Raw genomic sequence first — 24591 nt, 5'->3', positions numbered from 1 at the left:
GAAACCAACCAACAGTGATACATACTGCACAGGTATTTTCTTTCTTATGCATAATATTATGATTCAAAGTGTGTTTATATTGTTATATGCAGTTATTGTTCCTCATTTAAGTTTGTAAAATGATACTGTTACATTAAAAATAAAAAAATATACATTTAAAAATAGCTAATTTGCATTTTAAAATGAGCAAATAGGGTTTATGAGCTAGTGTTTCTTCTCATACTAATAAACTTCCGGTGAACGGTCAATGGGACTTTTTTCAATATTATATGGTTCCTTTTACAGAATTTATGTCGTAATGTAATTAAAATATGATCAGTTAAATAGATTTTGGGATTAATTTTGGCATTCATTTAGTTGCTTAAGCGTAAAACGTGACAAAAGCCATTTACACTGACACCCATCAGAATCGGCAGCATAGCGCAGAAGCTCCATTGAATATACTGGGGTGAAATAAATGCTAATATTATTTAAAAATAGCAGGGAAAATATAATTTAATTCAGTGCTTATTGTACAATCTGAGACCAAACTTAGACTGGATATCACTCAACCAGTGGAAATTGCAGATTTTAAAAGAAAACAGACCTTAAATGCATTGGGATACAGTTCACTGTAAACGCTAAACCGAGGTAACTGACAAATTAAAAGTCATTTAGCATACTTCTGCATATTCCGTATTGTGTTTTAAAATGTCCAAAAATGGGTTTTTTGAAAGATGGGTGGGTATTTTGACTTGAAACTTCATAGATATACTTAAAAGACATAATAGACATATTTTTTACATTTCACATTTTTCTTACATCTTGTAAAAGTTCCAAAATTGGAGCCCTATAGCTTGACGAAAGTCATCAAACTCCAAATGATTTCCATCTTATCTGACAAAATATGGCACTTTTGTATAATTGTATAATTATTTTTCTTACTTTAATCAAACAGATGACTCAAATTCAGAGCCTAAAACAATTTATATCAACGCTTCTGCTTGCTTGTAAAATTCAAAGCATTTTTACTAGTATTCATTATAATATAATAGTTAAATTTTATTAAGAAAGTTTTAGACACATCTCAAGAAAAATAGTATAATATAAAATGATGGCATAAGCTTTCTCCACTGTCCTTAACAATTTTTCACTGCCGTCTATGTTTATATTTTTAACAAGGAACATCTGCAGTAACTTAAACAAGCAAGGCTTGGTATTTTTTTAGACTCTAGTAATTTTATGTTGGCTTATGTTGTGTATTTAGTCTTGCTCTGGACTTGCATCATTTCCTCCATACAAAAGCTTACTATTTTCCTCTAGTTTTTTAAAAAAAAAAAAAGTGGCTTCAAATTACAAGCCTGAGCGGGACCGTCTGAAACCTCCACAGCTGTATATGAGGCAATGCCCACCAGGTACAAGCAACAAAAGTAGAGCAATGCTATAGTATATATATTTATTGTCGACTGTATTGTATAGTGAAGTAGTTTGATGCACTGTGTTTCTGTGGCATATGGGAGTTGCATATACTAAATATGCTGCCCATGTGATCACACTGCAGTATTCATGCTGTCCACATGAGCAGCAAGATTATTCATTCATTCACTGTCCTTCAGCTTAGTCCCTTTATTCATCAGGGGTCATCACATCGGAATGAACCGCCAACGTATCCAGCATATATTTTACACAGCGGATGCCTTTCCAGCTGCAACAGTACTGGTAAACATCCATACACACTCATTCACACACACAGAAGATTATGCTTTATAGATAATACATTTTTGTTGCTGCATCACACAATAAACTTAATCCATGTTGAAAATGCACATTATCAATGTTTTTGCAATATTGACTAGGAAGAAACTTTGGAAACAAAATACAATAATGCAAACAAAAACTGATTTATTGTTACAGATAAGGCATTATTTCAAGTACACGGCAAAAAATATCTGTAAATTAGCAGCGTTCATGTTATTATCTTTCTTTCTCCCTGTTTATTTCTGCTTTTGAATTGCATTATGGAACCTTGACTTTATTCTAGCTTTTTTAACCTTGAAAAAGTAAAAAAGAGACTTTAATGAACATTTCAATAGTTTACAGTGCCTTATTGTCTGGGTTTGTGTTGTACATTACTCTAAAAAAAAACCTTGATATAAACTGCCAGGACATTTTGTGTTATTTTACACACTTATTTCTCTCTCTATATTATTTATTAGATGTTATACTAGTTTAAAATACTAAAATGTCAATAAAAGTCACTTTGTTAAACTGTACAATTGAATTCCCAATACGAAAGTCATGAGAGCTAAAATCAAGGTCCCATAATCCAATTCACAACCATAAATAAATAGAAAACACAACAGAAATTGTTCATGAACAGATTTTTTACAGTGTTTGATGCCAGTTCTTTTAAGGAGAATTCAATGCAAGTTTGTTTGTACAGTACAGCACTTTTCACAATAATTTTCATTCATTCCAAGGCAGCTTTACAAAAGATGCATGTTATTACATTACAATCAAAGAAATATTTAAGGTGTTAGGCTGAACAGTATATACTCACACCATTCACCTACAGTTATAAAATATATAGTGTACTTTCTAAAAGGTGATGTCTATATACACAATAGATTACCATGAAGTGATCTGATCATTGCAATTAATAGTTGATAGATAAATTATATAAAGGGATAGTCACCATTTACTTGTTTCAAAACTAAAACTAAACTTCCTTTTTTTATCTGAACACAGAATATATTTTGAATAAAGCTGAAAACCTGTAACCATTGACTTCCATACATTTTTTTCTATGCATGTTAATGGTTACAGGTTTTCAACATTCTTGGAAATATCTGCTTTAGTGTTTAAAAGATGAAAGAAGCTCATAATGGTTTGGAACCGCTTGAGGCAGAGTAAATGGTGAACACATTTTCATTTTTGGGTGAACTATCCCTTTAAAACAATTTGTGTAATGCGTATTGCTTAATGACAGACTCAATTACCATTTGAAGTGCGTAAATTCTGACTATTATTCAGCTCCCATTTTTGCTGTCAATTTATTTTAATAAAATATAGTTTGTAACAATTCTCAGTGGGGCCCAGTGGTTAACTTCAAGAAGGTTGCTGGTTTGAGTCCCGGCTGTGCTAGTTAGCATTTCTGTGTGGAGTTTGCACAATAGTATCTGGATGCAGCCTTTATGATGAGGGGTAGGGTTAGGGGTGGGGTTAGATGAGCCCATTAAAAAGAATTGGATGCAGCTCAGATTGCACTGCACCAGGTCTGCATCCAGACCCCTCTCAGTTTGCATGTTCTCCTAGCACTCATATTGGTTTCCTCCGAGTGCTCCGGTTTCCACCACAGTCTGAAGACAGGCATATAGGTGAATTGAATAAGCTAAATTGGCCCTAGTTTATGAGTGTGTGTGGATGCGTGTGTATGGGTGTTTTCCAGTACAGAGAATTTTTATACTGCTGTAGTCTGTGGTTTTGCATTGACAACATGGTTGAAGTAATATTTCGACTGCAAAAAAAAAAGCAGCAGCAGCAGCAGGGAGAACATCTCATCCTTCTTTGAAATGTTTGCTACACCTGAGTTTTTTTACCGTGCTGTTCTCTGTTCAAGGTAACCTGTATCTGTACCCATTGGAGTGATACACAAGTTGTTGTCTGAGCCTGCAGCAAACTATTCTAGGCTATGTATCTTTTATATACTGTATGTGTATACTCTTAAAATTCTTGTCTAGAGTCATGTCCTAAAATGCTGCTGAGATGAGTTTATTTTTGTCTGTGTTCAGGAAATAGAAACCTAAAGGAAATCATAAAGATGTCTGTCTGTCTGTCTGTCTGTCTGTCTGTCTTTTTTGTCTGTCTGTCTTTTTTGTCTGTCTGCCTGCCCATCTGTCCGTCTATCCATCCATCCATCATTCCATGCATCCAGCCATCCAGTCATTAAATTGACATTTAAACAAGCACTTTAAAACTTCACAAAAGAGCCATCTTTTAATGCTAAATGTCATACCATAGCATTCGTTAGCATTCTCTGTGAATAAATCCATAATGCTGATTGTATTTTGAAAAGTTTATTTCTCTAATTGCACACAGTTTCTTCAGTAGATGGGTCTAATTCAAATGTTGTCCATTAAACATAGACCAACCTGACATTTAAATGTGTATTGGTAGCTTCATTCATTTTCTTGTCAGCTTAGTCTGTTTATTAATCCGGGGTCGCCACAGTGGAATGAACCGCCAACTTATCCAGCAAGTTTTTATGCAGCGGATGCCCTTCCAGCCGCAACCCATCTCTGGGAAGTATTGTTAACTTGCAGACTGAATATTTTAGCTTTTGGTGATTGAAAGCATCCTCAAGATCCTGAACTGATGGAGCAGCTGATTGATCGAAGACTGAAAAGTGGAAAATTGGATATAAATGCCTGTCCTTTTTTTCCTGCATAAAGAACTGTACTGTATTTTGGGTGGAGTTTGTGCTTTATTTAATTGCAGTTCAAACTGACTACTTGCAAATTTACTTGAGCACATCACTTAAAGCAGACATAGTAAATCTTTATATTAAAACAGAAAATTGCAATTTTATTAAATTATTATTATTATTAAATTATTATTATTATTATTATTAATAATAATAATAATATTATTTGTACAATTCTATACACATAGAATTTGTTAAACGGACAATTAATTTGTTTGTTTAGCAAACATGTGTTTGTTATACACACACAATGTTATGTGTGTTTTATACAACCTTGTTTTAGCTTGTTTTACAGCTCTCAATATGATGCAAAGTGCAATTGCATAGTTAAAAAAAGCCATAAATAAATACATAAATGTATTAATTAATTAAATGAGGGTTGTGAATTTCTTGCAAATGTATAGGGATTTTTATTACTAATAACATATCAGATTTTATTCTTGCAATTCTGGCAGAACTATTTAATCCACAAATAGCTATATCAGGTTATTATATCATTAACTGTGTGTTTAGACATTCATTTGAGGCATATTTTGTGTTTAATAATAGTGAAAAGCGTGTTTTTGATTAAAAGTGCAGGTAAATGTTTATATGATTGTGGCGCATTGTGTTACATTTAAATGTTTCCGACGACGGCACGAGCGCGTGCACGACAGTGGAAATTTCCGTTTGTTTAATGAGTGGGCGGGGCTAGTTTGTGAACTGTAATGCCATTGGCTGGCAATCTAATTAATGGCTAACACCTGCAGAGCATAAATGCCAGACGCCAGCAAGCTGCTTCCGAGTATATGTGGATGAGAGGTGAGATGCTGTGACTTTTAACCGTATTTTAAGTGTAAGACTAAAACAAACAATTGATTAGTTTTGTAGTGCATTTAAGTGCTTATTTCATTATTTAAACTCTCTTGGTTTGTAGTAGAAACCTTGCAAACAATCACACAAGTAGCCTACTCTTAAATCTCTTATCTTGTAAATATCATGTTTCTGACATGTCTTAAGTTTTAACCTGTTTAAATGTAATCATTGCTAACTGTTAGAGAAACATGCGTTTAAGTTAATTTAGTCAACTGATTTAAAAAGTGCACCTTTTAAGTCTGGTTTGTTTTAGCGTCCCTTCTACTTTAACATGTAGTATATAACTGTCTTTTAATGTCATTGTCTAGTTATGAGATTTAAAGGTAGTGTTTACTGTTTGCCCCATGTACTTTTTATGTTGACAAAGTAATGACTTTTTAACCACAGCAATGTTTCTTTTTATCATTAGGTCTCTGGATTGGAGTTGTAGGAGAAACTGGAGTATCGCTGGCATGGAGTCCTTCAACAGCTGACCTTCATTTACCTTTGACTTATTCCTGAGCAGCCTCTGTCTGCTGCTCTTGTATCCATCTGATGGTGGTATCAGCTTGGACTGATTGTTTGGTTAATCTGTGCTTTCAACCATCTTCACAGAGCCTTTATTAGCACTTCAAATTTTGCATGTCTCTTATGGTTTAAGTCTCCTTAAATGAGGTGATTTTTGATATCAGTTTGTATTAAGACATGCAAAATATGTAGTGTTTGAGGGCTCCTGGAGTGGTTGAATTTGTTTTTGTGTAGTGTTTTTTTTTTTTTTTTAATGTGCCAAGTTTGTATTTGTTTGTGCAAAATAAAAGGTTAAATGTGATCTTTTTGTACTCTTCATGATTAAGTATTACTCTTCTCTTAACGTGTTTTTGATTATGGGTTTTGGTTCTCCACACAATGTTTGTGGATGAGTTAATTTTTAATTTGTCATCAAATAAGATGATTAGTATGTCATAAATGCTGATCTAAAACCAAATGACCTAATCTGTTAAAGCTTATTTCAGCAGTGTCCATCTGAATCAAACCATCCTGAAGGTCCTGAGCTGAAGCTACGTTTAAAGCTGAAAAGTGTGGAATGGGATCCTGCTGAACCACTGATGGGGGCTGAGCTGGCTGGGCTAGATTGGTTTTTTTTTTTGTGAATTTTATGGCAATTGTTTTTTGTATTTTTTTGTATTTTTTTTTTAGGGGGGCTGGCTGGAATTTTTTTTTTTTTTTTTTGTCTGGATTTTTTTTTTTTTTAGGTTTTTTTTTTTTTTTAGGTTTTTTTTATTTTTATTTTTATTTATTTTTTTTTGTCAGCCTGGTATATCCTGGCCAAATTTTTTTTTACAGATTTTTAGCAGGATTTGTTTTTTAATTCCCTCCAGCCTGGTCCAGTTCTAAAATATTTCATAAAATTAGTCCCTCCTCCTCTTTAGCTGGTTGGCTCAGGTAGTTAAATAGTGCCTTGTAATAGGCTCTTTTGACTTAGCCACTCCTTCTCTTACTTATACTCTTCTCTGATTGGTTGATTTGAATAGGCCCCTCCCATGGGTACTTGTTCTGGAAAATTTTATAAGTAATTTTGCAAAATTTTGTCTCCTCCTGCATAACCGCTGCTGATTATTGTCACGAAAGTCCCCAGGGGGAGCGTTCTGGATCTTTACTCCGCCCCTTCGTGTCCTGCCTTCATGTCTCTGTCGCCATGTTCCGATCCGCTTGCCGAGGCACAGCCTGTCACAGCCCACGGCGACCTGACCGTCACGCAACCATGCTTTCAGTGCCGGGGTGGGGATTGAGCCCACGATGTCCCATTCAGGAAGCTGGTGCACTACCACTGTGCTACCGGCACTTTCTTACTTACTATAGTCTTTCCGGTTAATTTATCTTTTTCCTTGCAGGTAAAGCCAGTTAAACTGCTCAAATTCGGCTAAAGAGGGAATTGAACCTGCCACTTCTCAATCATGGCCCAACATGCACCGACCACCAAGCCAGCGCTCCGCTCATACTTACTAATGATATTTTTCTTATTTTATCTTTTTTTCTTGCAGGTAAAGCCATTACAACTGCTCCTGTTTGGCTAAAGAGGGCCTTGAACCTGCAACTTCACAATCATGGCCTAACATGCACTGACCACGAAGCCACTGCTTTGCTCTTACATACAAATGATTTTTGCTTATTTTTATCTTTTTTTCTTGCAGGTAAAGCCAGAAGAACAGTTAGAAATTCATTTAAAGAGAGTCTCGAACCAGGATCTTCCCTATCATGGATGGCTACGCACAGACCACTGAGCCACTGGTCTGCTCATACTTAGTAAAGCTTTTTGGTCATTTTATCTTTTTTCTTTTTTTCAACTGCTCTGAATCAGCTAAAGTGGGCCTCGATCCTGCATCCTCTCATTCATGGCCTGACGTGCATTGACCACTAACCCACAGCTCCACTCATTCTTAGTAATGATTTACGCTTATTTTATCTTTTTTCTTACAGGTGAAACCAGTTGAACTGCTCAAATCCGGCTAAAAGAGGGCATCAAACCTAGAACATCTCGATCATGCACAGCTACACACTGACCACTGAGCCACAGGTCTGCTCATACATACTATTGCTCTTTGGTAATTTTGTCTTTTTTCTTGCAGGTAAAGTAAGAAGTACACAAATTTCAGCTCATGCAGGCCTTGAACATGCAGCTTTACAATCATGGCCTGACGTGAACAGTCCACCAAGCCACAGCTCCACTCATGTTTATTAGTAATTTTTGGTTACTTTATCTTCTTTCTTGCAGGTGAAGCCAGTAGAACTGTTCTAATTTGGCTGAAGAGAGGCTTGAACCTGTAACTTCATGATCATGAACCAACGTGGAGCAACCACCAAGCCACTGCTCTGCTCATAATCATTTCTGATTTTTGTTTTTTTTTAATCTTTTTTCTTGTAGTTAAAGCCAGTAGAACTGCTGGAATTTGGCTAAAGAGAGCCTTGAACCTAGAACTTCACGACCATAGATATACAGCACAGATCCACTGAGCTACTATTTCACTTATACTTAGTGGTGATTTTTGGTTACTTTATCTATTTTTGGTGGGTGAACAAGAAGAACTGCTAAAACTTCTGCTGAAGTGAGGCTCAAACCTGGAATTTCATGTTCATGATTCTACCCATTCAGGGCATTACCACTGTGCTACCAGCACTTTCTTACTTGCTATAGACTTTACGGTTACTTCATCCTTTTTCTCGCAGGTAAAGCCAGAAAAGCTGCTCATATCTTATCTAAAGAGGGTCTCAAACCTGCAACTTCTTGCAACTTGACGTGCAGACCACTGAGCCACTGGTGTTCTCTCTAACACAATGTGTTTTGGTAATTTTATCTTTCTTTTTTACAGACAAAGATTCAATTTTGACTAAAGCATGCTTTGAACCTCAAACTTTCCAATCACAATGTGACCACTCAGACCACTGAGCCACTGGTGATTCATTGATTACTAATGATTTTTGGATATTTTGTCTTTTGTTCCTTTAAAGTTAGACCATGAGAAATTCATCTAAAGAGGGATTCGAACCAGGAATTCCCAGATCAGGGATGGCTGAACAGACCACTGAGCCACATGGACTCTACACTCACTTCTATCTTTTGGTATGTTTGACTTTTTTTTTTTCTTGCAAAAATCAGAACAATTTAATATGCAGCGCTGGAGGGCCTAGAACCCAGATCTTCCTCAAACCTGGATCTTCTGTACAAAAGGCGAACGCACAGACCACTGAGCCATTGAGCGTGCTGTGCACTCGCTTGTTTTTAGGTTTTTCTGTTTTTTATCAATGGTCAAATCAGCTAAAATTGACGAAGCTGAGCCTAGAACCCAGATCTTTCTCGGACCTAGATCTTCTGTACAAAAGGCAAACGCTTAGACCACTGAGCCATTGACATTTTGGTCTGCTGTGTATTTTTGTGGGTTTTTCTGCTTTTTATCAATGGTTTAATCAACGAAAACAAGCATAGAACCAGACTAGAACCTAGATCTTTCTCAAATCTGGATCTTTTGCACGAAAGGCTAACGCACAGACCGCTGAGCCATTGAGGTTGTGCTTTGCTATTTACTTTTGTGGGTTTTTGTCCTTTTTATCAATGGTTAAATCAACAAAAAATTACTAAGGCGAGTCTAGAACCCAGATCTTTCCTGAACCTGGATCTTCTGTACAACTGGCAAATGCTCAGACCAGTGAGCCATTGATTTGTTGTTCAGTTTTGTGGGTTTTTATGAATGGTTACATCAACGGAAACTGGCAAAGGCGAGCCTAGAAGCCAAATCTTTTTTGAACCTGGATCTTTCGTACGAGAAGCAAGGTCACAGACCTCTGAGCTATTGATCTTGTAGTGCATAATTTTTTTATTTGTGTTTTTCTGCTTTTAATTGATGTACAAACAAACGAAAACAGATGAAGGTGAGCCTAGAACCCAGATTTTCTTAAATCTGCATCTTCTGTACGAAAGACTAACTCTCAGACCACTGAACCATTGATGCACACTCATTTTTTGGGGGGGTTTTAGTGCTTTTTATCGATTGTCAAATCAACAAAAACTGAGAAAGGCAAGCTTAGAACCCAGATCTTTCTCGAAACAGAATCTTTCGTACAGAAGGCAAATGCACAGACCACTGAGCCATTGAGGTTGTAACATGAAAATGTTTTTGTGAGTTTTTGTGCTTTTAATCTTTGGTCAAAGCAACAAAAACTGACGAAGGCGAGCCTAGAATCCAGATCTTCTGTACAAAAGGCAAAATTACAGACGGCTAAGCTATTGAGTCTAACATATAATCTATTGTTGTTTAGGTTTTTGTTCCATTTATTGATATTCAAGCAACGGAGACAGTTTTAAGCAAGCCTAGAACCCTGATCTTGGTGAGAGGCGAACATAGATTCATGGGAATCACAGATTGCTAATTGGGTTTTTCTGCTTTTTATCGATGTACAAACCAATGAAACTAACTTAAGGCAAGGCTAGAACCCAGATCTTTCTTGAACCTTGATCCTATGTATGAAAGGCAAGCTCACAGACCACTGAACTATCGAGACTTTGAAGCATAGTGTTGTTATGTGGGATTTTGTGCTTTTTATCGATGTAAACGAACAAAACATTTCAAAACAACTCTAGAACCTTGATCTTTTGCATGGAAGGCAAACGCACAAACCACTGAGCTACTGAGTCTGGGTTGTAAAATCTTGTTATTTGGGTTTTTGTGCTACTTATCGATGTACGAACCAACGGAAACCTAGAACTCCTAGAGAAACCTAGAGCCTAGAACTCGGATCTTTCTCAAACCTGGATCTTCTGCCTTAAAGTCAAACTCACAGAGCAGTTTGCCATTGAGTCTGTTACACATGATCTTGTTATGTGGGTTTTTGTGCTTTTTATTGATGTACAAACCAACAAAAACGATTCAAAGTAGGCCTAGAACTTAGATCTTTCTCGAAGTTGGAGCCTCTGCATGACGACGAACAGACCACTTGTATCATCACAGGTATCAAGACTGTGATGTAAGCTCTCGCTGTTTGTGTTTTTGTGTGTTTTATCAATGTACAAACAGGCACAGGGATGTAAAAAAAACCTACCTGGCCTTTTTAACTTCCAAACATCCTCAAACCCCAGAAAGCCTCTTGAACACGTGACTGAAGCTTTAATCATCTGCTTTAAAATGTTTTATTTGCTTCAGTCATGTACTGATAGTCAGTTTTATTAGTGTTTATAAGCCCTTATGGCTCATTTTTAGATTCTCTAATGAGCTTGTTTAAGATTTACAATAATTGATGAGATCCATCAGGACCTACATTGAGCTCAAAGACACTTTATTCACTTAAATTGATTAGATACACAGTTGACATGACTAGTAAAGAAGTTGTATTATTATTTTATGATCATTACATCTATTAAAAACAGCCCATGATGGCATTTAAACACGAACATCAAACATAAAATTGTGATATGATTGAGTTTACTTATAAAATATTGAAAATGAAAGTAAAATCTTTTATAAAGTAAAGCTCAAGTGAAAGTTTGAGCGCTTTTATTTACTCATACATTTTGCCAATGTAGTGTGTGTGACATTTCTGAATGAAACAAGCAATTAATTTGGGTGAACAATATTTAATTGTAAATGAAACCAATAATCCAGCATGCACAGTGTTTGTTTTCATGTTGACTTAAAGTATTAAAAATAGTTAGAAAATAAAACAAACTAGATCTGATGAAATATTAATCACACAAAACAGAAACAAGATCATTCACTGTGTGACACTGAAACACATCAACTAAAGTAAAAAAGAAATCAATTTATCTTAATTAACATGTTAATATGTAATGAAATATCGCAGATATTGTTTAGCTCTGGTGTGAACTTTAATAAAGTACTGAAGGGTGACATACTTTTCTGTCGTGCAGAGTTTAATAGGGAGATCCTGCTTTAATCAGAGGTCAAAGGCTGCATTTCCTCTGTAAATCTTAAGTAAATCCAGACAAACACCTCCTGCATCATTGACAGAAAATAACTTTCATTAATAGAAAAGACAAAGACAATGGCCATTCTCCTCACAATCAGCAGGTTCATCAGGACAGCTAACAAACTGAGGTGTCCTCATATCTGAAATGACAAATATGCATTTATAGTGTTTTAAGCTGAAATCACACACTCTCTCACTCTCTAGATCAGGGGTGCCCAAACTTTGTCCCAGAGGGCCGGTGTCCTGCAGATTTTAGCTCCAAGTTGCCTTAACACACCTGTAAGGATGTTTCTAGAAAGCTTAGTGAAGCTGAGGTCACACTATAAGCTTGCAAAATTCTGTAGTATGGCACTGTGAAAATGGCCAGGATTAAACAACATGATTAGACATTTAAAGAAGCAAGTGATTACTCAATGTTTTAAATTTCTGCACAGAGAGCTCGTGTTTTGATCCTCGGCTTGTCTCACACAGTCATGTGATGTGATTTCGCAGATCAGAGTTCACCAAGCTTGAACTTAGCAACAATGTGAACTGCAAAATTTGCCGCTTGACTTTGCGTTTCCAGTCTGATGCATTCATGTGCATACAAATGGAAGTCTATAGGGAGAAAAGTCCAGTGTGACGGCAGTTTAAGAGATTAATTAGCTAGCCCAGGTGTGTGTGAGTGGGATTGGAACAAAACTTTGCAGGACACCAGCCCTCCAGGACCAAATTTGGACAACCCTGCTCTAGGTGTTATTATTATTTCATCGTTCATAGCAGATTTTCATTTACCAGGTTTCATCATATTTGTGACCCTGGACTACAAAACCAGTCTGATTTTGCACATCTGTATTTTTTGGCAATAACCAAAGTACACTGTATGGGTCAAAATTACAGATTTTATTTTAATTTTATGACTAAACTCGCTATCATTTAGTTAGTAAACATCCTGTTCTATGAAATATTTATTACATTTCCTATCGTAAATATATAATAACTACATTTTGTAATTATTAATATGCATTGCTGAGAACTTAATGTGGACAAATTTAAATAATCTCAGTATTTTGATTTCAGCTAAATACTGTCCAAACATCACTAGAAAGCTTATTCAATTCAATTGTCAGATCTTTGACACTTATGACTGGTTTTGTTGTCCGGGGTCTAATTCGACTTATACTTACTACATTTAATGACTCTGAAACGTCCTCATTTGTTTTAGACCTTCAGGCTTCACACAATCCAAGAATGAATTGTAAACATCTGGACCGATTTCCTGAAATGCAGAAGAAAATATTTTCATCAACTGAGAAAAACAGACAGAGGTGGTAATGCAGAGAAAGTGGTTTGTGATTTCTGATCTTTCTGAGGCCTGAAAACTGTTGCAACCCAAACAAAAATATAAGCAAAACCTTTCAGAAGATGGGCTAAAGGTTAGGCTTATAGTGGTCAGCACTTCTTGTTTTTTTGTGACAGTAAAAAGTGCACTGATCATTACACTTCACGTCAGCAACACTTTAGATGTTTATATTGTGAAGAAGAAGCCATACAGTATGCATTTCTGTTATATCCACCAAATGAAATTATATTTGAACACATTGTAAATTAACAGTAGACTCAAATAAAGGATCCCTGCAGATCCCAATGAAAAACTTTTAAACATTTTAGCTTTTACTTGCACAAGTGTTCTTTTCTCAGCATAACTGATCAGCTTATTATCTCATGTATAGTCATGGATTAATGGCTTTGGTTAGGTTCCATAAAATAGAAAGAGTTTGAGATTTATTCTTCCGGGAAGAAACCCTTGGCCTGGCCAAACGAAGCTTTTTAACTTGATGAAGTTCAAAAGAAAATTCAGCTCTTAATAAAGGGAGCTGACAATTACTGAAGTTCAGAAACAGACACACTTCAACACATTACACTGAAAATGAATGGCATAAGGAAAAGTGCACTAAAATATCAAAGACGTCTATTTATAATGTCCCACTTATTAAATTGGATTATTTTATAACATTTTATGACGCTTATTATTATTATTAACATTTGTTTAGTATCTATTAATATTAACCAGACTTCAATTACTTTTAATTAGAACATTGATCATAAAAATATATATATTAAGGACTTGTCACATTTACTCTACAGTATATACGTAATTTTATACTTTATCAGACTTTATCAAATAATTAAAACTAGCTTCACTAGCTACTGGTTAATGTGAAACTTTGTATGACAAATATGATTTGTTGAGTCAAAATATATTGTTTTACAGTAGTTGTTATCTTTTAATAGTCCGTCAGTTTAGACTTTGACACATCAGAATATAATATTGACTTAAATGTTTAAAAAAAGGAATGTTAAAAATATATATATATGAAGGACTTGTCACATTAAGTCTACAGTATATATGCAATTTTATACTTTTTCAAACAATTATGACTTTGATTTATTATTTTTTACATTTGTTCAGTATCTATTAATATTAACCAGACTTAAATTAATCAAAGTGCATTTTGATCATTTAAAATATACATCTATTTCAAGATAATTATACATCTAACATCACAGCATCACTAGGAACTATTAAAAATGAAATTTAGTATCATAAATATGATTTGTTCTATCAAAATTGATAGTTTTTTTTTGTTAAAGTGCATCAGTTCAGACTTTGATGAACTCAAATGTTTGAATAGGGAGGTTGTGAATGTTATTAATATTTGACTAAGGAAAAATCTCTATGCAAATACTTCCCAACATACTTCAAAACAACGAAAGGACACTTTGAGTATTCATTTTAATGGTGTGTGTGCGTCATTTCTCCATGCCTACGGTTAAAGAAAATTCCCAAAATACGTCTGTTGTTCACTATTTCCTATATAAACTCGATGTAATGCTTTAGCTTGATATTAAAAATATAACAAATTTGACGGATCTAAATTGGTTTCTAAATTAAATGATAATTATTGTGGATGTGCATATATTTTAAATGATCATAATTTCCACGTTAGTATAGGCTACTATATAGCTACAAACCATCATACACAAATATCCTCTATAATTTGAATCTGATGGCAAACAAACACGTTTGCTATTTATTTATTTACTTACTTATTCATTTATGTATGTACTGTATGTATAAAAACATCAGCATAGACTAAGACACATCAGAATAAAACATTGCATGGCCTAAATGTTTGGATAAGGGAATGTTGTGGAAGCTATTTATATTTTACCAAGGTAAATCTCTATGCAAATACTTCCAAAACAGAATAAAAGAAGACTGAGTATTTTAATGTTCTGTGTGGGTGTGCTCTGTCTATTGTATACTGAAAATACATGTACTGTATGTATAAACAGCATTTATGTAAAATGAAATTATTTTTTAGAAAACATCCTGATCTTACACTCTACTAATGAAAACTTATTTTAAAATATGTCAGCACATATCAAAATTTCACATTAAACATACATAAGCATTAAACATAAGTGTGTACACGCTTTGTGTCAGCCTTTTTAATTTAATAAATTTGTATTTTTGGAGCCTTGGTGTTGCTGCCTTTGATTAACATTTAATTTGCACTTTTTGTGTTAAGAGGGATGTGCGTGCTCTTGTACAGTTTTTACATTAAACATTTTTGTAGTAATACTAATTTGCTATAGTGATGTTACATCTATGTACACGTAGCTATAATTATCTTAAAATTCACTGAATAAATATAAATATTGAAATAATATTTTATGGCATGCCTATACTTATACTGTAAAATTATTACAATTTTTATATATTATTCATTATTCATGTTTTATTTTCTCTTTTACATATTTTCAAAAGCATTTCCTTTTTAATAAATCAACTCAAAATTAAAGACATCAATTATAAGAGGTCTTTCTTTCTGCACTTCTTTAATGTCTATAAACTATTATTCTAATTATTATGTTTACAGCGCATTATGCTTCATAACTAACAGCAGCTCTAACCTTTTCGGTTTATCTGTTTTGCATACTTACTTTCCCAAAACCCAGAGATCATTTGAATACATGATTTCCTTCAGCGCAGTTCACAATCAAACAACCTGCTGACCAGGTAAGAAGCTTTATGATCTCAGCTTTATATTCACTAACATGTATTTCTTACCAAACTGATCATAGTAAACCAACATAATTTTTATATGTATAAATGAAGCATCAGAATTAATTTCCTATCATTGTTTCTTGTCGATGTGTTCTGTCTGAAAAACATCATTTACATTCAGGTGCTCTGATTTTGTACTTTGCTTTTTGTACTGTTTGGATATCTCAAACTAAATCATTTTAAGACAACATAGTATTTACACACTATCTTTTGGCTTAGTTCGGAGGTCAACACAGGGGGAAAATATAATTTAATATGAGGTATTTATTACCTTTGCTGTCTGCTATGATGGATATTTAATAATTTGAATTGATCAAAATTATCAAAACACTTTATGAGAGAAGGCTGAATGTATAGACTTATATAGCAAATATTTGTATGACTGAATTCACCAAACAATCAAATGAATAAATGACAAATGTATTTAAATTGATCATATAATATCGTATATACAATTACATCTAAATCAGGAGCGTCCAAACTCGGTCCTGGAGGGCCGATTTCCTGGAGAGTTTAGCTCCTACCCCAAACAAACACACCTGAACCAAGTAATCAAGCTCTTACTGGAAAAACTTCCTTGCAGGTGTGTTGATGGAAGTTGGAGCTAAACTCAGGAGCACACCGAACCTCCAGGACTGAGTTTGGACACCCCTGATCTAAATGGAGCATAAAACCCAGGTAAGTACTATTTGTTGCTTAGATTCGTTTCACTTCACATTGTTTCTTATTTTTTCCCCCTTTTATTAAATAATTTATATATATATATATTTATTTTTACAGCTTGCATTGGTGTTTGAATTATTCCCTGAAACAACCACATATATTCTGTGCTTTATATCAAAGTGTGTCTACAGTAGATTCTGATTAAAACACAGAGAGCAACATTAATGATGTTCCTGCTTGTGCCTCTTCTCCTCTGTGGTAAGTTTTCACTTTGTGTTATATTTGCTGAGCTTTGGAAAATCAGTTTTATTTGTTGTTCTAATAAATACATGTCTGATCTGTTTGGCTGATATACTTAATTAAATAATTTTATGCGTTTATACTTTCAACTAAATAAATTTTAGTTTCTTTTTTGGGTCTATTAATATTAATAGATATTTTAAAAATTGTATTATATTATTATATTTTACAGTTTTATATTATGAAGATTATTGCACCGATTGGCGTATCTTTAAAGAACAGTACTAAACAACAGCCTTTTTACAAAATTGTACATGTAATTAATGTGTTGTTTTGAATAGTTGCATGTAGAAAAATGTTATTCATATGCAAGTGACAAATGTTTAACTTAGCAATTTTCCAAAGTTTGAAATAAAAGACATAAATTTCCTCAATATTAAGGTAAGTATATAGAATATTTTGTAATAACATAATTTTCTGCAATTATTTGTTTTTAAAATTACTGATGAATTGCAAAATGTCTTTACGGAAACATTCAATACAGTAACTATGAAATTTATCAGTAATTTTTAAACACAAAACATAAAATAACATTTTAAATATGCCAAAAGCTGTGTAATGACATTAATAACACAAGTAATTAAATTAATAACAATTATTATTACAAATAAAATAATAATGCATAATGTTTTTATTGTAAATGAGATGGGGAGGATTTGTAAGTGATAAATTATAAGAGATTTTATTTACATGATATCATAATTTATAATATTTTACATTAAAGACAAGTATGTTTTATTGAAAAATCAAGAATAAGTGGTCTGCACATTTGTTATTGAACAGCCATGAAAATGCAGTGATAAATATCAGTTTCAGTTTCTAAACATTAATAAATAACACTATTACAAACTGAAAATCGAACGTATTTAAATTAAAAGTCATTTCATTGTTTCAAACTAAAGTGTCATTTTAGTGAAGATGTTGATGTTGTGTTTCTAAATGTGTGTTTTTCTCTTCAGCTTTTCCTCCTTCAGCTGCTGAAGGCCGACTGAGACAGTTCTACATAATGAAGCAGAGGAGTAACAATACATCTGCTGCTCAGAGTTTATGCAGAGTAAACTACACTGACCTCGTCACAATTTATGACCAACAAGACAATATTAAATTACAGCAACTGCTCAATAGCAGCAGCTTTCAGCAAGGCTGGATTGGTGCTTATAGAGGAAACTACAGTCTAAAATGGTCAAATGGTGATGATGTTACATACAGTAGATATTCTCCAAGCTATTCAGATCAAACTCGCTGTGCTGCTTTGAATGCTAATGGAGACTGGGAATCTATCCTGTGCAATGAGACAAAACACTTCATGTGCTATGAACAAGGTAATAAAATTTAATTACAAACGGAGATGCATTTAATGTATTTAAAATATGTTTTTTAATTCTGAGTGTTTTGTTATTTTATTTTTAACAAAATGTATACATAAGTGTTTTCTATTTAAAATTCATTAACAAATATATCATGTTATTTTTAAATAATACTAGAACTTGATCACTAAGCTTAGAACAAGACAACCTAATTTAGTGTTTTGACAAGATGTACTGTAAATAAATCACATTGCACATCTTGTTAAATCCAGTGTGCTCATTGCAATCTTGAAAAAAAGTTGATTTAGTTCAATAGCAATAAAATAAAAAAAGTTCAAAAAATAGATATTTGTCAAGAATATAGCAAATAGGCAAAGTAGAATTGCATTAAATGATCATTTATTTCTTGACAATAGATCCCTGTAAATCTCATTAGCATTAAATAAAACAGTTAATAGTCAAACATTTGTTAGAAAAATTGGTGGTTCATTCCTCTGTGTATAACACTGATAAAACAGGTAATAAGCTGAAGGAAATGAGTAAGTGAATAACCATTTTGCTGCCATACTGCTCTGTAGCTTTCATTTTACCTAGAAACCGCAGTTAAACATCTTGTGGTTTCACAAAACTGGCTGAAGCACATATTTCCAATGAGCCTGTGTTGGTTAGGGTTGTGTGATCAGCTTCACTCAGACTCATACTGCTGGTCTGGAGCTGCTGTCCTGAAACTGCTGTACTGTAATGCACTGTGATTCTGCATTTGGGAATACACTATCATGCCTGACGCACACACAAGGACATCACATAGCCTAGCCTGCAATCCCTTAATCCTTTTAGCTTTATGTATTATCATAAACGCTTTCAGTTATATTTCTGTTGAGCATAAACAACTGAAAGAAAAATGGTTCAATACATTTAATTACATTCGTCTTAAAGTGACAGCAGCTTAATATATGCTTTGAATTTTTCTTGTATTTTCACGACAATTTATAGTTATATAGTATATCATTGAAAATAACTCATAGCTTGGTTAAATTTCTCACTCCACTATTTTATATTTTATTGCAATAGGCCTACAATTGCAAAACAAGTATGTCATTTCTAACATGATTTTTCCTTTATTTGTGCCAATACTGCTTATAAGTATTACAATGTAATTCAACCATATTAAAACATCTTACAACATTTAAACAGATGGAGATGGAGGAACAACCTACAACTACTTATTAATCCCTCAAAACAAAAACTGGTCTGATGCTCAGCTTTACTGCAGAGAGAATCACACTGATTTAGTCTCTATTAGAAATGAGGAGGAAAATACCCTGGTGAAGAACAATGGAACACAGAGTAATACTGCTTTCTGGATCGGCCTGCTGAATGACAATGTGAACTGGAGAGATGGAGGACCATCCGCTTACAGAAACTGGTTTCAGGAGTTTGAGCAGAGCAGACCTAATGCTTTCATGAGATTAACTGATGGGCGGTGGACAAGAGCTGATATCAATAATAACTATCCTCTGTGCTACAGTAAGACGACACACACAACAGCTTTAAAATTCAAGAAATTCCCATTTCATCTATACATGTCATTATAATCTGCTGTATTTGACTAGTTTTGGATGTTTGTTATTGTCAGAGAGCTTCATTCATGTGAGTCCTGCTGAGATGTCCTGGGAAGATGCTATGAATTACTGCAGCTCTCAGTTTTCTGGAGCTCTGTGTCTGGAGTCTGAGAACGATCAGACAGAAACGCAGCGAGAGTTAAACAGAAATAATATCTCTGCTCCAGTTTGGGTGGGTCTCAGACAGAGCCGACTTTTCGGATTCTGGATGTGGATCAATGGTCTTCAAGTGAGAAACTGGACAAACTGGAAAGGAGGAAAGGCTCCTGAAGCTGCGCTTTCTCAACACTGCGCTGCCATGGAGAAGGTGAACGGACGATACACACTGACTGATAAAGACTGCAGGTCTACATTCAGAGTTGTGTGTGAGAAAAACTAGTGAACACAAATTCACAGAGTAGATCCTGGATTAACTAATCAGATTTCAGGTTAAATTTAGATGTATGATTACACTGGTTAGTGGTTTCTACACTATTAATATTCAGCTATTCTTGATATTGAACATTTATTATTAGGTTTAGTATGTTTTTTTGACATAAATGGAAATTAAAATATATTGATCTACAAACATGTATAACTAGTTATATTTGCTGTTGTTTTGTTAATCTCTTATTTCCTGTAATATTGGTTGTGATTTCTATAAGTTGTGTGTGTAGTTTGATGCTTTCAGTCAATATCACTGTTGTTTCAGGTTGTCAAACACAACTCAATAAACATTGTTCTGGAATCCACTGGAATCTGTCTTTAATGTCTGTGAATTATTAATCTGATTATCATATGTACAGTGCTTTATTCTTCATGTCACTTTATATCTAACAGTAGCTCCACAGCGCCTTTCCAGTTCATCTGTTTTGCAAACTCCATTCCATAATTCAGACATGATTTAAATACATTATTTCCTTCAGTGCAGTTCACAATCAAACAACCTGCTCACCAGGTAAGAAGCTTTAAGATCTCAGCTTTATATTCATTATTACTATTTATATTATATTATACCAACACTGTGTTTTGATTACTTTGGGTTATAGATGACTTAAACATGCTTAGACTGATCTGCAAATGATCACAGCACATCTATTACTGCAATTATTGATTTATAGTTTTTGTTTTAATAAAATTATCACATTTAAACTTGAAGACTCTGACTGACTGGATCTCATTCGATTAATTATTTGCATCAGCACTGTTTACTTTAGTTATTATGAGCATGTTCATGTGAATTTTCCATAGAGAGATTGAGGAAGTGTCTGAATTCAAATGTGTGTTTGAGTCTCCTCTTACTGCAGTCGTCTACTCTCACCTACAGTTCAGACCAGGAGACGATCAGAAGAGATCAGCTGCTCACCAGGTAAGACTTTTATACCCTTTACTACAATCAAGCTGATAAGATCAGTCTAAGATAGGATTTTAAATAAGTAAATAACTAGAACACTTGAATATTTACTGAAGCAATTCTGTCTGAAAATGCAAACCCCTTTACTATATTTTAGATTTGATTATTAAACTGTTTTTGCTTCAAGGGCTAGTTCACCATAAAATATAAATGTAAATGTACTCACCCTCAAGTGGGTGCAAACTTGTTTGAGTTTCTTTTAAACATAGATAAAATGGTCACACTTTACAATAGCTGTGTTAGTTATTGTTAGTTAATGCATTTACTAACATAATTAAACAATAAACAAAACAATTATTACAGAATTTGTTCATGTTAAGTAACATCAGTAAATGAAAATGGTTGTTCGATGTTAGCATTATCTAATGTTAACAAGTATGCATTTGGATGTTAATAATGCATTAGTAAATGTTGAACTATCATTACCAAATGCTCTACAAATATTGTTCGTCATTGGTTTATGCTAGCAAATACTTTAATGAATGAAACATTATTGTAAAATGTGACCAAAAAATATTTAAAGAACGCGGAAAACCTGCAGCCTTTGACTTCCATAGTGTGAAAAATACTGAGTCAATGGCAATCAGTGTTCAACATTTATAAAAATATCTTCTTTTGTGTTCAACAGAAACTTAAACAGGTTTAGCATTTATTAATTTATTATTGAAAACAGAAGAATGTGTATGATTTGCCTTTGTCTTTTATTCAGTGGTTGCTGAAACTGATGTTGATGATGTTTCTGTATGTGTTTCTCCTCATCTGTGGTGAGTTTGACACTTTGATCATATTTGCAGAGACACAGAGCAATGAAATGTTTAGCATTAGTTTGATCAATTCAGTAAATAAAGGGAAATCTTTGTTGTGTTTTTGTACTGTAACAGAAAAATAGAGAAACTATGAAATGTATCAGTCATAATTTTAAGACAAAAATCATAGAAGTATTTTAGTCAAAGTGTAAAAATTGTGCAATGGCATAAATAACAAAATCAGTTACAGCCGGAACAGTCATTACTACAGTAAATCATAACACTTCATGTTTTTACTGTAGGTGAGAGATGTAAAATGCAGAATCTTTTTTTTTTTTTTTTGCAAATCCTATCTTAATATTGTTTTACATCAAAGACATGAAATATTTATTGATTAAAACAAACTAAATATCTGTACATTGAGTGTTGAAAAGGAATTGAGTGAACATTGTCATTTCCAGTTCCTAATAACTATAAAAGACATTCATATGATACAATCTGATGATCAAAAGTGTCATTATAAGTCATTTCACTGTTTCAAGTCAAAGTGTCATTTCAGAGAAGATGTTGATGTTGTGTTTCTGAAATGTGGATTTTTCTCTTCAGCTTTTCCTCCTTCAGCTGCTGAAGGTCGACTGAGACAATTCTACATGCTGAACCAGAAGACTATCAATACATCTGCTGCTCAGAGTTTATGCAGAGTAAACTACACTGACCTCGTCACAGTTTATGACCAACAAGACAATATTAAACTACTGCAACTGATCAAGAACAGCAGCTCTTCAGTTGGCTGGATTGGTGCTTCTAGAGGAAACTACAGTCTGAAATGGTCAAATGGTGATGATGTTTCATACAGCAGATATTCTCCAAATTATTCTGATCAAACACACTGTGCTGCTATGAATGCTACTGGAGATTGGGAATCTGTCTTATGCAATGAGACAAAACACTTCATGTGCTATGAACAAGGTAATAAATACCAGTTTATAAATATTAAATGTAATTAAATGAAACAAAAACTCTTAATTCATCCACACAGAAGCTGGAGGATCATCATACATACACTCATTAATCCTTCAACCAAACAGCTGGTTTGATGCTCAGCTTTACTGCAGAGAGAATCACACTGATTTAGTCTCTATCAGAAATGAGGAGGAAAATACCCTGGTGATGAACAATGGAAATCAGAGTAATACTTCTTTCTGGATCGGCCTGCTGAATGACAGTGTGGACTGGAGAGATGGAGGACGATCTGCTTACAGAAACTGGCGTGAGAAGACTAATCACAGCATGAGTTATGTTGCCATACAGTCTGCTGATGGGCGATGGTTCAAAGCTAGCGCTGGGAACTTCTATCCTCTGTGCTACAGTAAGAAGACACACACAACAGCTGTAAAACTCAATTAATTTCCATTTTCTCTTCACATGTCATTATAATCTGCTGTATTTGACTAGTTTTGGATGTCTGTTGTTGTCAGAGAGCTTCATTCATGTGAGTCTTGCTGAAATGTCCTGGGAAGATGCTATGAATTACTGCAGCTCTCAGTTTTCTGGAGCTCTGTGTCTGGAGTCTGAGAACGATCAGACAGAAACGCAGCGAGAGTTAAACAGAAATAATATCTCTGCTCCAGTTTGGGTGGGTCTCAGACAGAGCTGTCCTTTCGGATTCTGGATGTGGATCAATGGTCTTCAAGTGGGAAACTGGACAAACTGGAGAGGAGGAAAGGCTCCTGAAGCTGCGCTTTCTCAACACTGCGCTGCCATGGAGAAGGTGAACGGACGATACACACTGACTGATAAAGACTGCAGGTCTACATTCAGAGTTGTGTGTGAGAAAAACTAGTGAACACAAATACACAGAGTAGATCCTGGACCAACCAATCAGATTTCAGCTTAAACATAAATATATGATTATAAGGGTTAGTGGTTTCTACACTTAATATTTAGCTATTCTTGATATTGTGTTTTTATGATTAGACGTTTAGTAGGTTTTTGGACATAAATGCAGATTGAAATATATTGATCTACAAACATTTCTTTGGCAGGATCACTGTCAGGGGAACTAATATATCATGTATAACTAGTTATCTTTGCTGTAGTTTTGTTCATCTCTGATCTCTTGTATTATTGGTTGTGATTTCTATAAGTCGTGTGTGTAGTTTGATGCTTTCAGTCAATATCACTTTTGTGTCAAGTAGTCAAACGCAACTCAATAAACATTGTTCTGGAATCCACTGGAATCTGTCGTTAATGTCTGTGAATTATTAATCTGATTATTATATGTACAGTGCTTTATTCTTCATGTCACTTTATATCTAACAGTAGCTCCACAGCGCCTTTCCAGTTCATCTGTTTTGCAAACTGACCATCCCATAATTCAGACATGATTTAAATACAATATTTCCTTCAGTGCAGTTCACAATCAAACAGTTTTATTGTCTCTTCACTGGCTCCCAGTCCAATTTAGAATTCAATATAAGTTATTGCTTCCAGTTTTTAAAAGTTTGAATGGTCTGGCACCGACTTACATTTCTGAGCTTCTTCACTGGCACACTTCATTGAGGCCAATCAGGTCTGAAAACACATTTCAGCTAGTTGTCCCCAAAACGCGGTTGAAATCGAGAGTTGACAGGGCTTTTTCTGCTGCAGCCCCCCGACTGTGGAATGGTCTGC

The 24591-nt window shown here is 34.3% G+C and overlaps 2 protein-coding genes and 1 long non-coding RNA gene across 9 annotated transcripts in view; 2 read left to right on the top strand and 1 right to left on the bottom strand.

The window, feature by feature from the left end:
* LOC141381559 (secretory phospholipase A2 receptor-like) lies at positions 1-20716 on the top strand. Of its 7 annotated transcripts, none has more exons than XM_073946902.1 (9): positions 1-32; positions 1617-1698; positions 8804-8915; positions 12978-13083; positions 15779-15839; positions 16668-16808; positions 17810-18172; positions 19352-19684; positions 19794-20716. In XM_073946902.1, the coding sequence occupies exons 6-9, from the start codon at positions 16775-16777 to the stop codon at positions 20156-20158; spliced, it is 1095 nt and encodes a 364-aa protein (XP_073803003.1). In that variant the 5' UTR covers positions 1-32; positions 1617-1698; positions 8804-8915; positions 12978-13083; positions 15779-15839; positions 16668-16774; the 3' UTR covers positions 20159-20716. The 7 variants fall into 7 exon arrangements, with proteins under 7 accessions (XP_073803003.1, XP_073803002.1, XP_073803001.1 ...); XM_073946901.1 differs by lacking the exons at positions 1-32; positions 1617-1698 and adding exons at positions 8070-8400; positions 8522-8639; XM_073946900.1 differs by lacking the exons at positions 1-32; positions 1617-1698 and adding exons at positions 8070-8400; positions 8522-8639 and having other exon boundaries at positions 12978-13100.
* Positions 11405-24591, bottom strand: part of LOC137491389 (uncharacterized) — a 44622-nt gene continuing 31435 nt past the window's right edge. The window contains exons 3-4 of the long non-coding RNA XR_012401737.1: positions 12940-13031; positions 11405-11913 (exon numbers count right to left, since the gene is read on the bottom strand). This is a non-coding gene — a long non-coding RNA (uncharacterized lncRNA). The remainder of the gene's footprint in view (positions 11914-12939; positions 13032-24591) is intronic.
* Positions 20223-24156, top strand: LOC141381522 (macrophage mannose receptor 1-like). The gene is made up of 7 exons (XM_073946738.1): positions 20223-20234; positions 20685-20716; positions 21010-21127; positions 21882-21936; positions 22525-22887; positions 22958-23287; positions 23397-24156. The coding sequence occupies exons 1-7, from the start codon at positions 20223-20225 to the stop codon at positions 23759-23761; spliced, it is 1275 nt and encodes a 424-aa protein (XP_073802839.1). The 3' UTR covers positions 23762-24156.

The sequence above is a fragment of the Danio rerio genome, chromosome 4 (genome assembly GCF_049306965.1).
Source record: "Danio rerio strain Tuebingen ecotype United States chromosome 4, GRCz12tu, whole genome shotgun sequence".
NCBI classification, from domain to species: Eukaryota; Metazoa; Chordata; class Actinopteri; order Cypriniformes; family Danionidae; genus Danio; species Danio rerio.
The sequence above is the reverse complement of the archived record's forward strand: the minus strand, read 5'-3'. Positions and strand labels throughout refer to the sequence as shown.

Bases quoted from the DNA above. Each gene is read 5' to 3' on its own strand.
- LOC141381559 (XM_073946902.1), top strand. From the start codon at position 16,775: ATGATGTTCCTGCTTGTGCCTCTTCTCCTCTGTG. The intron at 18,173-19,351 runs GTAATAAAATTT...ACATTTAAACAG, and splicing joins CTTCATGTGCTATGAACAAG to ATGGAGATGGAGGAACAACC. The intron at 19,685-19,793 runs GTAAGACGACAC...TGTTATTGTCAG, and splicing joins TAACTATCCTCTGTGCTACA to AGAGCTTCATTCATGTGAGT.
- LOC141381522 (XM_073946738.1), top strand. The intron at 21,128-21,881 runs GTAAGACTTTTA...TCTTTTATTCAG, and splicing joins AGAGATCAGCTGCTCACCAG to TGGTTGCTGAAACTGATGTT. The intron at 23,288-23,396 runs GTAAGAAGACAC...TGTTGTTGTCAG, and splicing joins CTTCTATCCTCTGTGCTACA to AGAGCTTCATTCATGTGAGT.